The 13,729-nt window shown below is 45.3% G+C and overlaps 1 protein-coding gene across 5 annotated transcripts in view; it reads left to right on the plus strand.

The window, feature by feature from the left end:
- Positions 1-209: 209 nt before the first annotated feature.
- AKAP8L (A-kinase anchoring protein 8 like) overlaps positions 210-13,729 on the plus strand; it is a 31,711-nt gene continuing 18,191 nt past the window's right edge. For 2 of the 5 annotated variants that reach the window (XR_009452956.1, XM_059696455.1), the window contains exons 1-4: positions 210-369; positions 4,128-4,202; positions 12,956-12,988; positions 13,244-13,484. Coding sequence is in view for 4 of the 5 variants with exons in the window: in XM_059696455.1 (XP_059552438.1) it covers positions 357-369; positions 4,128-4,202; positions 12,956-12,988; positions 13,244-13,484 (362 nt within the window). In the remaining variant the exon portion in view is untranslated. The remainder of the gene's footprint in view (positions 370-4,127; positions 4,203-12,955; positions 12,989-13,243; positions 13,485-13,729) is intronic. The other 3 variants (XM_059696458.1, XM_059696459.1, XM_059696456.1) reach the window with 3 other exon arrangements.

A 13,729-nucleotide genomic window follows, 5' to 3' on the forward strand; every position in this document is an offset into this window, starting at 1 on the left:
CAACCCCCACCCGGCCGCCCTTGAGCCTCAGGTCTTTCCGTAGCGCATAGCTCCGCCCCTTCGAACTCTACAGGTTATTTTTAACCAATCACCGCAGGCTTGAAATAACGGAAGGCGGGAGCAGGGCGGGACTCTCATGAGATTGGCCACAGCCTCAGCCATTGGTATGAGGAAACCCTGAAATAGACAGTATCGTGGCCTAATAGACGTGAAGTCAGAGCCGGGCGTGAGCCAATGCGGTCGGGAGGCGGGGCTCCGTTATATGTAGAAAGAGCCCGGGGGATTGTCACGGCAATCTCCGCGTCTGACGTGCGGCGCATTTGCCGGAGTTTTCAGGCGCAGTGTACGCCGGTGCCATGAGCTACACAGGTGAGCCCGGCAGGGTCGGGAGTCAGGCCCGGGTCGGGAGGGACGGGGACGTGCCAAGGCCGCGCCGGGCTCGCCCGCGCCTCCCCCGGGGCCTGGATACCGCTCTCTCTGCGGTCGCAAAATGGCGCCGCGGACGGGTCCTCTCAGGTTCGCGCCCCTCAAGCTTCGGCTCCTCGGTGCTCTGTGCTTGCACCCTCGCGCTCTGGCTCTCGGTCGCCCGAGATTTTGGCTTCCGTCGCCTGTGTCCGCGGGCGGCCTCGGGGCCCGAGGTCTTTTCTCCCACCACCTCCGCCCCTAGCCTGGCCTTTTCGGACCTCGCAGCCTCTGGTCGCCCTTTCTCGGGCTTCGGCCCTTGCGATCCGTCAGCGGGCTCGGCTGCCGTCGCCATTGCCTCACCGGCTCCCCAACCCCCCACGCTCAGTGTCCCTGTAAGATGTCGCAGCTCCTCTTGCCCCTTGCCAGCCCCGGGCTGGGAGAGGCTCCAGCCCCGGAGCGAGGAGTAGATATTTGGGAGGTTTGGACTGAGCAGGGTACCTTGGGTCCTGAGGGCCTGAGCTTGAGCCTTGCCTGGAACGGCTCATTTCCAGGGTAATTCATTCACCATCTGTCAGATTCATCGTGTCAGGTGCTGAATAGGCAGCTGGAATACGGCAAGAATTCCTCAAGCAGCTTACAGGGCGGGGCAGACCACCCCAAGCAAACAAATGAATGTGGGCTATATCCTGGGGTGGGCAGTACCCGGGGAGTTGTTCCATTAGGTGGGGTGCTTGGACACCGCTAAAGAGGTGACATTTGAGCAGAAGCCAGAATAGAGGACGGGAATTAAGACTATCTGGCCCAGGGGCTAGGTCCTAGCCGCTAGGAGATGCTTGGCTCCTTAGATGTTCTGCCAGGGAGGCCAGTGGGCCTTGAGCAAAAGGGAGGGTGGGTGCTGAGATCAGACGGGGGCTGTGATGCGCTGGCACGGCAAATGTACATCATCCGTGGATGAACTGGACAGCTGCGTGTGTCCTGGTGGTAACCACCGAGGCTGCTCAACCAGGAGCCACGGGCTAGGCCCCCCGCCTTGGAGGGGAGTATTAGGCTGAGCATGTGTGGTTGCCTGGTAACCAGCATTCTGCTGTGGAATGTTGGGGGCTCAGAATGGAACCTGAGCCTTTGGGGCTCCTTTGTAGGCTGCTTTATGTTGGCCTGGCAAAGAGGTGTTGCCGGGCCTCCCTCCTGGCACCCAGGCCCGGAGCTTGGCAAGAACCCGGAGCAGCCATCCCTTGGCCCAGAGGTTCTCATCCAGGGCCGAGTCTACCGCCCAGGGGACATTTGGCAGCATCTGGATATGTTTTTGGTTGTCATGTCTGGTGGGAGGGTGCTCCTGTCATCCGGTGTGTAGAGACCGGGAGTGCTGCTAAGCATCGAGCACCGCCCAAGACAGCCCCGCCACCCCCGCCACCCCGCATTAGCTGGCTTGGAAGTCAGTGATGCCAGGATTGGGCCACCCTGCCCTGGCATTTCGGTAGCTTTCCTGGTTCTGGAGGAAAGTCAGTAGGGTTGTTACTGACATCTCTGTAATTTAGATGTAATCTTTTCCACCAGATCTTATTGTGACCTGGAAGACAGTTCTGTGTGGTGAGGGTCATGACTGCTGAAGAAACAAGAACACGAGTGATTAGGTGCCGTGGGGAAGTTAAACACGGAGCATTGACGTTTGTAGACAAGGACAGAGTTGGAGAGGTCACTAATGGCCACATCTGAATTTTACCTCCCCATCTCGAGGCTCTGATTCTGTGCTACGTTTTTCACTTTTAAAAAGCTGACCACTAAAGTCAAAGGCATTTTAATCACATCTCAGACAACTGTTTTGCCCTTAGGGAGAAGTTCTGGAGGCCTAAGCAAATGTTACCCCTCTTACTTATAGAATGTGATTAAAAAAATTTATCTTTCTGATATTTGTCCAGCTTTTGAACTTAGTTTGTGTGTACTTGGGAAAGGAGTCATTTTCTCTGGCACTGAGAGGAAAGATGAAAGCAATGGAAACATAGGGTAGAAAAATCCAGAATCAGGTCTTACATGATACCATTTTTCTAATAGGAACCTTTATCTCACAATTATTGTGTGTGAGGAATACACAAATAGTGTCGCTGGATGGTTCTGGCTTGGGATCTCATGAGGTTACATTTTTTATGTTAGTCTGGACTGTAGTCGTCTCAAGGCTTGACTGTGCTGAAGGACTCACCTCCCAGGCGACTTAAACTCTCATGGCTGCTTAGGTTGATGCCGGCTGTTGGTTCCTCACCAGGTGGACCTCTCCACAGCCCTACTAGCAGCGGTTCTCAACCTGTGGGTCGCGAACAATGAAAATACATCCTGCATGTCAGATATTTACATTACGATTCATAACAGTAGCAACATTACAGTTATGAAGTAGCAACAAAAATAATTTTATGATTGGGGGTCACCACAACATGAGGAACTGTATTAAAGGGTCGCGGCATTAGGAAGGTTGAGAACCACTGGCACAACATGGTGGCTAGTTTTCCCTTGAGTGAATGATCTAAGGGAGAACAAGATGGAAGTCTCAGAAGTCATATTCAGTCATTTTTGCAAAATTCTAGCTTGAGAGGACATTCCACAACCCCCACACCAGGGTGTGGGGTAAAGAAAGACCATAATTGTCCTCACAGGTCGTTTTTGCCCCCAAATGAGTGTTGTTCCACATTTGAGGAGAACATTTGGTTTGCAGGCCTTTTTGTACTGTGGATTGCAGGGTAAGGGATCTTGGCCCTGACCCCTGTGTTGGCTGTGGTGAGGACAAAATGAAAGAATGCAGGGAAAGCTCTTAGCACCCTTCGGGGAAAATACTTGTTCAGTGTTGGCTGCTGTTGCTGTTACCTTTGTTGCTGGGGTCTTTAAGAGATGAACTAGAGAAACCATCAACAAATATGTGAATGCTCACCCCAGAAAGGCACTTGATGTATGCTTTTGTTATTGGAGGTGCTGGTTTTTATTTTTAGGGCATGAGTTGGCTCTGATGGGAGTAGGCAAATATTGCCTCTTATGATATCTGTCATAATTTCAGTGTTATGGGTAAATCATTAAAAAAATTTTTTTCAACCTAGTTTTAAAGATAGCATTAGGACTCATCATAGTCTGTTACAATAAGCATTTAAGAGCAGTATTTCTGGTAGAGATTCAAGCTTTCCTTGCTTAGTACTAATTTATTTTAAGGTGTGAAATAGTTTGAGAGTTGAGAAAATAGGAAATTATATGTAATATTTGTTCCATGTAAACATGCTATAACTTAAGTAATTACATTTAAGAGGTAATTGTAATGTGTACATTTTTATTAGAAAACTAAAAATACAAAACAGTTTTGGTTTTAGATTTGGGGAAGGGTATTGTCTAAATGTTGTTCAAAAATAACGCTGTCCTTGTTTGAATTGAAGGTGGTCCACCTGCAATAATCAGTGCTTAGATGTTTGATACAAGTATTTTCTCATTTAGCTGAATGGTAATTTGGGTACTCATTTGAGTTACTGGTTTAAAGTATTTGAAAATTTGTATCCAATTCTTCTGGTGTAGCAAGTTAAACATAGCCTGCCTTTCCATTGGTTAATATGTTCTGGGCTGTAATTAAAGTGTTCAGAAGCTAGAGTTTAGGCTTTCCAGTGCGGGGAGGGCCTACCAGTCTATACTAAAGGGTAGTTTTAGGTCATTGGCGATGGCTTGTTTGGGGAAACTAACCATGCTGTGCATATGTTTAGGCTTTGTCCAGGGATCTGAAACCACTTTGCAGTCAACGTACTCAGACTCCAGTGTTCAGCCCACCTGTGATTATGGTAAGTGTGGGCCCCTGGGAACCAGAGGGTGAGCGCTCTGCCTTCTCCTAGTACCAGAGCAATCTGGTGTCTAGTTAGTGCCTTTGACCTTGATGTCTCCCTGTCTTGCTTTTCTAAATCCAAACTTGTATAAAATGGTGGGGTGGGGTGTGTAGCTGGCACTCCCCCCTGGAGGCAATTATGGGAGAGATGCCTGTGTTATTGAACAAGTTGGAAATCTTGGGGCTGGAAATGATTGGTTCCTTTGACCCTTTAACATTTTGCTAGAAGTCTGTGACAAACCTCTGGCTTCAGAAAATCTTCTTGAGGGTCTGGGAAGGGAAGTGGCTAATCAAAGTCAAAAGGATTGGAATGAACAGAAACCAAGCCATTACCTTAGCCGCAAAGTAGTGTATGGGTCCACTGTGCCAGAGAGGCTGCCTGTCTGAATCTAGTGAGCTTTCAACGATGTCAGGCCATTTCAAGCCAGGCAGTTCCTCACATGTATGGTTGAGGGAAAATCTCTGGTTGGTTTCTCAAATGTGGACAGACACACTAAATTTAATTCAGAAGTAGTCAGCCAACAGGGTCCGTAGATATTCTGTCAGCAAGCTTTGGCAGCTGTAACTACGGATAAAGCTGGTCTTTCCATATGGAGTTCTCTGACGTTAAGTGTCTGTTGACAAAGAACCCTCTTTGGAATTAATAAGGATAAAGTCTTGGTGGCTGAGATGGGTAGTTTGTTTTACTACTAAGGTCTGGGGAAAGACAGCCTGCATGGTGACAGTTCCTCAGGAGTCACAGAGTAAATGCACATAAGTAAGCTACCTGAAGTATTAGCAGCTAGTCCCTGCAGGTATTTCATAAATGAGGAAAAACTTGGTTTGCATGGCTTCCCTCTCCTGCCCTCCTTGGCTCACTCCTTTTATCCAAACATAGTACCAAATTGCCCTAACCGGTTTGGCTCAGTGGATAGAGCGTCGGCCTGCCTCGGCCTGCGGACTGAAAGGTTGCAGGTTCGATTCTGGTCAAGGGCATGTACCTTGGCTGCGGGCATATCCCCAGTAGGGGGGTGTGCAGGAGGCAGCTGATCGATGTGTCTAACTCTCTATCCCTCTCCCTTCCTCTCTGTAAAAAATCAATAAAATATATTAAAACAAACAAACAAAAACATTTACACTTCAAAAAGGAGATTCTATATAAATACTAAGTAGCTTAATATAATAAACTAGTTTAAAAAACAACAACATAGTATCAAATTGCACATCTTTTTTGAATTGTTTTCCCTCTGGTTTACATAGTCTGGGTATAAGCATTTTATAAGGTGCCATTTGCAAATATTTTCTACCAAACTGTGGCTTGTCTCTTTATTCTCTTATCAATGTCTTTTGAAGAATACAAGTTCTTCATTTTGATGAAGTCCAAGTTATCAGTCTTTAATAGGTTGTGATTTTGGAATCACAAGAAATTTATGGTATCTAAGAAATTTATGCCTAACCCAATGTTACAAATATTTTCTTCTAAGTTTTTTCTTTTTTTAAATATGTTTTTATTTATTTTAGTGAGGGGGAGAGAGAGACATAAACATCGATGTGAGAGAGAACATCAATGATTGCATCCTGTATGTACCCTGACTGGGGATCAAACCCAAAACCTGGGTATGTGCCTTGATTGGAATTGAACAGGCACCTTTCAGTGCATGGTATGACAAACAACTGAGCCACACTGGCCAGGGCAAAACTGTAGTTTTTTTTGTTTTTGTTTTTTAAAGAGAGGGAGGAAGGCCCTAGCTGGTATGGCTCAGTGGGCAGAGCGTCGGCCTGCAGACTAAAAGGTCCCAGGTTCGATTCTGGTCAAGGGCACACGCTCAGGTTGCGGGCTCAATCCCCAGTAGGGGGCATGCAAGAGGCAGCCAATCAATGATTCTCTCTCATCATTGATGTTTCTATCTCTCTCTCCCCTCTCCTGTAGGAAGCCACCCATTGTCTTCACTATCAGTGAAGTGTAAAAAGGAGCCTGGAACGCTGGTGAACTTTGAGCCCTGGCAAGGGCCAGAGATATGCACTGATTGTTTAGTCCAGACAGTGGTGGCTCAAGCAATTTCCTGACCAAATAGTCTCAGAGTAAATCTTTCTAATATTTACTGACCTTTAAGATTGTCTGTTACCGCAGTTACCTGCCTGACTAAGGGCTAGATGTGTATCCAAAATTGAATAAAAGATTGGCAAGGCCTGGGCACGAGTGGAAGTCCTTCCCCTTGTGTTGGGCTTCCCGCCTGGCCCCCAATATTTCCAAATTATTTCTTGTCTCATCTCTGTCATTTGCGCGGCCCTTCTGCAGATCCAGAACCCTGAACCACGCAGAACATGGGTCATCACACTCTCCCTCTCAAATCAATAAAAATATATATTTTTTTTTTAAAAAAAGAGAGAGGGAGGGAGGAAGGGAGAGAGAGAAGGAAAAACATCAATATGAAAGAGGCACATTTATCGGTTGCCTCCCAACAAGCCCCAACCTGGGATTGAACCTGCAACTTAGGTATGTGCCCTTGACTGTGAATCTTCTGGTGCATGGGGTGATGCTCCAACCAACCAACCCACACTGTCCAGAGCCCTAAGTTTTCTTTTAGGTGCTTCATAGTTTTATGTTGTTTTATAAAAATCTTTATTGTTGAAAGTATTACATATGTCCCCTCTCTCCCCCATTCACTCCTAGCCTGTCCCCACTCCCTGCAGCTATTTGGTGTCTTTTTTGGTTCCATATAAATTTTTGGAATATTTGTTCTAGACCTGTGAAATATGCTGTTGGTATTTTAATAGGGATTGCATTGAATCTGTAGATTGCCTTGGGTAGTATGAAAATTTTAAATGATGTTAAAAAGAAAAAAAACAATAAAAAACCAGGAGGATAGTTTAAGAGAACTGTGGGACAACATGAAATGTAACAATATTCGCATAATAGGTGTGCCAGAAGGAGAAGAAAGTGAGCAAGGGATAGAGAATGTGTTTGAAAAAGTTATGGCAGAAAACTTCCCTAGCCTGCTGAAAGAAAAAATCCAGGAGGCACAGAGAGTACCAAGCAAGAAGAACCCACACAGGCCCATGTCCAGACACATCTATACTAATAAAAGGGTTATATGCTAATTAGATCGGATAGACTGGACGTCTTCTGGATGTCCTTCTGGACAAAGCCACGGTGGTGGGGGCCAAGGCAGAGGTGGTGAGGGGCGATCAGGCCAGCAGAGGAGAGCAGTTAGAGGGGATCAGGCCAGCTGGGGAGAGCAGTTGGGGGGGATCAGGCTGGCAGGGGAGCAGTTAGGGGTGATCAGGTCAGCAGGGGAGAGCAGTTAGGGGCGATCAGGCCAGCGGGGGAGAGCAGTTAGGAGCAACCAGGTAGGCAGGCAGGTGAGCAGTTAGTTAGGAGCCAGTGGTCCCGGATTGCAAGCGGGATGTCCGACTGCCGGTTTAAACTGCCGGTGTAGGGGGCAGCCAATCCATGATTCTCTCTCATCATTGATGTTTCTATCTCTCTCTCCCTCTCCCTTCCTCTCTGAAATCAATAAAAATATATTTAAAAAAAAAACACCACGAACTTTGCTTTTAAAAAAAGAAAAAAAGAAATGCTAACAGGACTGCTATAATGAGAACAAAGAGAAAGAGAAACAGGCATACAGAATTAAAATGGCAATAAATAAGTATCTATCTATAATAATAAAGGCATAATATACTAATTAGACCAGACGAAGCCAAGGCTGCAAGGGAAGCCTGGGTCCCAGGTGCCTGCAGGTGGCCAGAGGGAAGCCAGTGCTGGCAGCCGGGAGGAGTAAGGCCTACTCTTGCACAAATTTTGTGCGTTGGGCCTCTAGTTAATAATATCCTTAAAGGTAAATAGATTAAATGCTCCAATCAAAAGACATAGGGTAGCTGCTTGGCTATAAAAACATGACCCAATTATATGCTGTCTACAAGAGACCCACCTCAGAACAAAAGTCTCACACAGGATGAGAGTGAAGGGATGGAAAAAAATTTCCCATGCAAATGGGGAAAAAAAAAAAAAAGCTAGGGTGGCAATACTCATGTCTGACAAAATAGACTTCAAAATGAAGGCCATCAAAGGGATAACACAGGTCACTACATAATACTAAACAGATCAATCCAACAAGAGAATATAACCCTGGTAAATATATATGTACCCAATACAGGAGCACCTAAATATATAAAAAACTTCTAGAGGATTTTAAGGGGGAGATCAACAACAATACAATCATAGTAGGGAAATTTAACACCCTGCTGACTTCACTGGATAAATCTTCCGGACAAAAAATTAATAATGACTCTAAATGACACATTGGATCAGATGGATTTACTTGACATTTATAGAACATTTCACCCCAAAGCTGAAGAATATACATTCTTCTAAAGTGCACATGGTCATTCACGATAGAGATTTTTTTCTACCCTGTTTTCTAATTTATTGCTCTGTTCTCATCTTCCCCTAATCTGCTGTGTATTCCTTCCACTGTGTTCTTTATTAGTGCCATGTCATTCTTCATAGTTGCTATGTATTTTCTCATGCATTGAGCATCTTTGCCACCATTATTCCGAACTCTATGTCTGATAAATTTCTTTTTTTTTTTTTTTAATATATTTTATTGATTTTTTACAGAGAGGAAGGGAGAGAGATAGAGAGTTAGAAACATCGATGAGAGAGAAACATCGATCAGCTGCCTCCTGCACATCTCCTCCTGGGGATGTGCCCGCAACCCAGGTACATGCCCTTGACCGGAATCGAACCTGGGACCTTTCAGTCCGCAGGCCGACGCTCTATCCACTGAGCCAAACCGGTTTTGGCCTGATAAATTTCTTATCTCCATTTCACTTAGCTCTTCTGAAGAATTCTCTTGTTCTTTCATTTGGGAATTGTATTTTTGTCTCCCTTTTGCCTGCCTGTTTGGGTTTGTAACTGTGTATTAGGTAGATCTGCTATGCCTCCCAATCTCTAGTGCAGGACAGTGTCAAATGCTGTTTCTGACCAGCTAGATCAGGCAAAGACTGAAAGCCTCCAGAGACCCACCTCTGCTAGCAGACTGATTATGTTCAGTCTTGAGTAGCCTTCCATAGTTTTATGTTTTCCGTTTATTTTGTGATCCATTTTGAGTTAATATTTCTACAAGGTGTTCAGTATGACTGAAGATTGTTTTTTATTTTTGTTGAAAATCAGAATATATGTGTGGGTCTGTAACTGGACTCTGATTCTGTTCTGTTGATTTGTATGTCTAAATTGCCTCCAATACCACACTCTTGTGTACTGTATAGTATGTCTTGTTTTTCCAGAATTGACTTGGATATTTTATTTCCTTTGCTTTTGCATATAAATTTTAGGGTCAGTTTATCCATTTCTATAAAAATACCTTATGAGATTTTGAGTGGATGGTCTTGAATCTACATATTAGTTTGGGAGAATTAACATCTTAACAATATTAAATTTTCTGATCCTTATTACTCATTTATTTAAACCTTAGATTTCTTTCATTAGTGTTCTGTAGTGTCCAAGACACAGATCCTTTACATATTTTGTTATGTTTACACTTAAGAAGTATTTCTTAGTGCTAAGGTAAGTAGTAGTTTTAAAATTTTCAGTTATTCATTGCTAAAATGTAGAAATTGGGCAATTTTTTTTTTTGAATATTGACTGTAGCAAACCTTGCAAAATTCACTTATTCTAGTAATGCTTGTAAATTGCTTGAGATTTTTTAAATGTAGATAATCAACATTGTGAAAGTATGGAGACAGTTTTATTTTTCCTTCTGGCTTAAATTGCAAGAATAGTGTAACAACATTTATATTTTTATTGATTTCAGAGAGGAAAGGAGAGGGAGAGAGAGATAGAAACATCAATGAAGAGAATCATTGATTGGCCACCTCCTGCACGCCCCCCACTGGGGATCGAGCCCGCAACCCGGGCATGTGCTCCCGACTGGAATTGAACCTGGGACCCTTCAGTCCGCAGGCCAACACTCTATCCACTGAGCCAAACCAGCCAGGGCTAGTGTAACATCATTTAAATAACATTTTGAGAAACAATCAACCAAGATCCCACCATTTTAATGTTTAACATTTGTCAGCATACCTATCTTAGGTAGTTGAATTATAGGTGGATAGAATTATGTATCCTGCTTTATTTATTTATTTTTACTGTAGCACATTTCCTTGTGCTACAAAAAGCTTAATAGATTTTTTGATGCCTAAATGAGATATTTCACTGAGTATTTGTTTTTGCTCTATAAGTATTGTTTACTATGACCATCTCCTTTTTTCTTTCTTTCTTTCTTTTTTTTTTTTTTAAGTCCTTAACATTCCCTTTGTTAACAATGATCTTAACCTTTATGGGGATGAAAGTGAGTTTGGATGTTCTTTAGGAAGGGACAAGTCTGGGGGGTATGGGGGAGTTGTCTCCAAATGCCATAGTGTAGCCAGGGGTCCTCAAACTTTTTAAACAGGGGGCCAATTCACTGTCCCTCAGACCGTTGGAGGGCCAGACTATAGTTTAAAAAAAAACTATGAACAAATTCCGATGCACACTGAACATATCTTATTTTGAAGTAAAAAAACAAAACGGGAACAAATACAATATTTGTATTTGCATGTGGCCCGTGGGCCGTAGTTTGAGGACCCCGGTAGACCAGTGGTTCTCAACCTTGGCTGCACATTAGAATCACCTGGGAATCTTGTTAAAATCCTGATTTCTGGGCCTCATCCTCCATAAATTCTGTTTCTTTGTTACTAATGTTGTGGTCCCACCCCATAACAAAGAAACAGAATTTCCGGAGGATGAGGCCCAGAAATCAGGATTTTAAAAAGATTCCCAGGTGATTCTAATGTGCAGCCAAGGTTGAGAACCACTGGTGTAGACAGACTTCTCTCTGAAGGGACCCAGCTGGGGAGCCCATCAGTGTGTCCGTTGCTCCAGGTGAAGCAAATAGCACATAGAGAGTGCTTGTCCGAGCCCATCAGAGCAGCCTGTGCTTGTGTTCACGGAGTCAGTACCCACTCCTGATTCCTTCCCTTGTGCTTCCAAACTGTGGGTCTTCAGCAGCTGAACCCTAGGACCGTGGTCGGCAAACCATGGCTCACGAGCCACATGTGACTCTTTGGCCCCTTGAGTGTGGCTCTTCCACAAAATACCACGTGCGGGCGTGCACGTACAGTGCAATTGAAACTTCGTGACCCATGCGCAGAAGTCGGTATTTTGTGGAAGAGCCGGTATTTTGTGGAAGAGCCACACTCAAGGGGCCAAAGAGCCGCATGTGGCTCGCAAGCCGCGGTTTGCCGAGCCGCAGTTTGCCGGCCACTGCCCTAGGAGACCATATTCTCTAGCCTCACAAGCATAGCCCCAATGGGTCTGCCTTGATGACTTCCTGCTCCCAATCCCACCTCCTTTTGTGAATAGTGTCTACTCTCCCTGGTGCAAACAGCCACATGGTCAGTCTCTTGTAGTTGCCAGGGATAAGTGAATTTATTCCTTGTGTGCCTCTGCCAGCCTTCTTATCTGTCACTCTTTTTATGATTTCCGACTCATCCATTATTACTCACTAGTTAGCAGTGTCTCACTCCTTTAACATGCAGTGCCCCGGGCCTGAACAGTGCCCAGATATGCCAGTCTGCTCTGTGTGCTCAGGATGATAGATGTTGAATAAATGAATGCATGAGAAGCCTCTCCTTTGGTTTTCCCAAATGAAGAGGATTTTTATTTGTAAGCTTTTTTATGCTCACATTCATTAAACTTAGTGGTCCTCTAAAGTCCCTCGCTGGTTTTTGATGCCTCCACATTCTGTTTGGGTACTGTATTGAGGAGGACCTCGACCTGTCCCTCATTTTCCCTGGTTCATCTTTTCAGTGTGTGTGTTCTTGCTCTGCTATGGCTGGATTTTGCCGCTCATCATGCTGCCATCTCACTGAACTTTGGTCCTGCCCTGAAATGAGCTTGACTTGTCCTCAGTGCAGAGAGAACCAGAAGTAGGAGATGACTCTGGGCATTCACCAGAGTCATTGGGAAGTTGGGTTGTCTGTTCTCATGGATTCCCCTGGGTAGGAAGCATGTCTGCTTCATACGTTGTCAGTTCTAAGGGCTTTGTGTTCCAGAAGGAATGAATTTTTCTCATGTACTATGATAAGCTCCAGAGCATATTGAGTTAATAATCCATATTGAAGTTGTGTCTTGTCCTTCTCTCGGCTGATATGTTCCAGCACAGCACGCTCACACAATTTAAGGACTCGGTGGCCCTTCCTGTTAAGGCAGACATTTGAAGGATTAGGGTGGTAAGTTTCTCTACTCCATCCAGATGGCTCTGTTGTGCAATTTGAGTGACATGACTTCAGCGTGGATGTGGACTTGGTGCTGAAATTCTTATACAGCGGAATCTGTGTGAGGCACTGGAATCACTCTCCTTTTCCTCTAATTGGTGCTTAGCCAGGAGTTGTGTAACCTTCTCATTTTGGCTCCTTAAGGGAGTATAGGAGTCAAATTCCTTAGCTGAGAGTGTTTTGAAGGGGAGACTCCTTGAATAGCAGATGGTCAGATCCCCAGAAGGTGGGAGTACCAGGGCAGCGAGTGGCCTGGATCATTTCTGTGGTTCTGTCACGCTCCAGGCTCCTCAGTTAGGGGCAGGTTCAGTCTCTTGCATCCAGTCAGACACTGGAAGTATTGTCTTCGTTTGTTCCTGAATTAAACTCTCATTATATTGTAAAACGTAATTATCCTTTTGCTTTTTGTAGGATATGGAACTTGGAACTCTGGGACAAACAGAGGCAAGTATCATTTCCATGATTGCTGTCCTCTCCCTTGGGATTGAACTGTTTGTATGTTTCTGCTGGGATGGGTGCCTTTGGGGGCTCTGGGCTGGCTGCTCCTTCACAGAAGGACTCCTTGGGTGGCTATGTCCCCAGATTGTCTCTGCAACAGAAAATGTCCTTGTTTCTGTGCTTGTTTCTGTCTCTGCCTCTCTCCTCCCTGGCCCGCCTCTCCCACCCCCTAGCCATCTCTCTCTATCTCCTTCGTTGCAGGCTACGATAACTATGGTTATGGCTATGGCTATGGCCAGGATAACACCACCAACTATGGGTACGGTATGGCCACTTCAAACTCTTGGGAAATGCCTAGCTCTGACACAAACGCAAACCCTAGTGCTGTGGGTAGCACCAGTGCTGATTCCGTTTTGTCCAGAATTAACCAGCGCTTAGATATGGTGCCGCACTTGGAGACAGACATGCTACAAGGAGGCGTGTACGGCTCAGGTGGAGAAAGGTGAGTAGGTGCCTGCTTAGGGGCTGAGGCTCTGCAGGCGCGCTCCTGTCTGCTGCCTGCTGGCTTCTCCCTCTCAACTGCTTCCATGTCTGCTTCCTCCCTCCTTCCTCTGTTCCTGGGGCTTTCTGCTGGGGTCCAGTGCACTGACCATATCTGGCTTTGCTCCCCTACCTCTCCCCTCCCCTACTGGCTGGAGGCCAATCTCTCCCCCAGCTCGTAGGGGAAAGAACAACTTTGGACCCAGC

This window comes from Myotis daubentonii, chromosome 5 (assembly GCF_963259705.1).
Source record: "Myotis daubentonii chromosome 5, mMyoDau2.1, whole genome shotgun sequence".
Taxonomy (NCBI): domain Eukaryota; kingdom Metazoa; phylum Chordata; class Mammalia; order Chiroptera; family Vespertilionidae; genus Myotis; species Myotis daubentonii.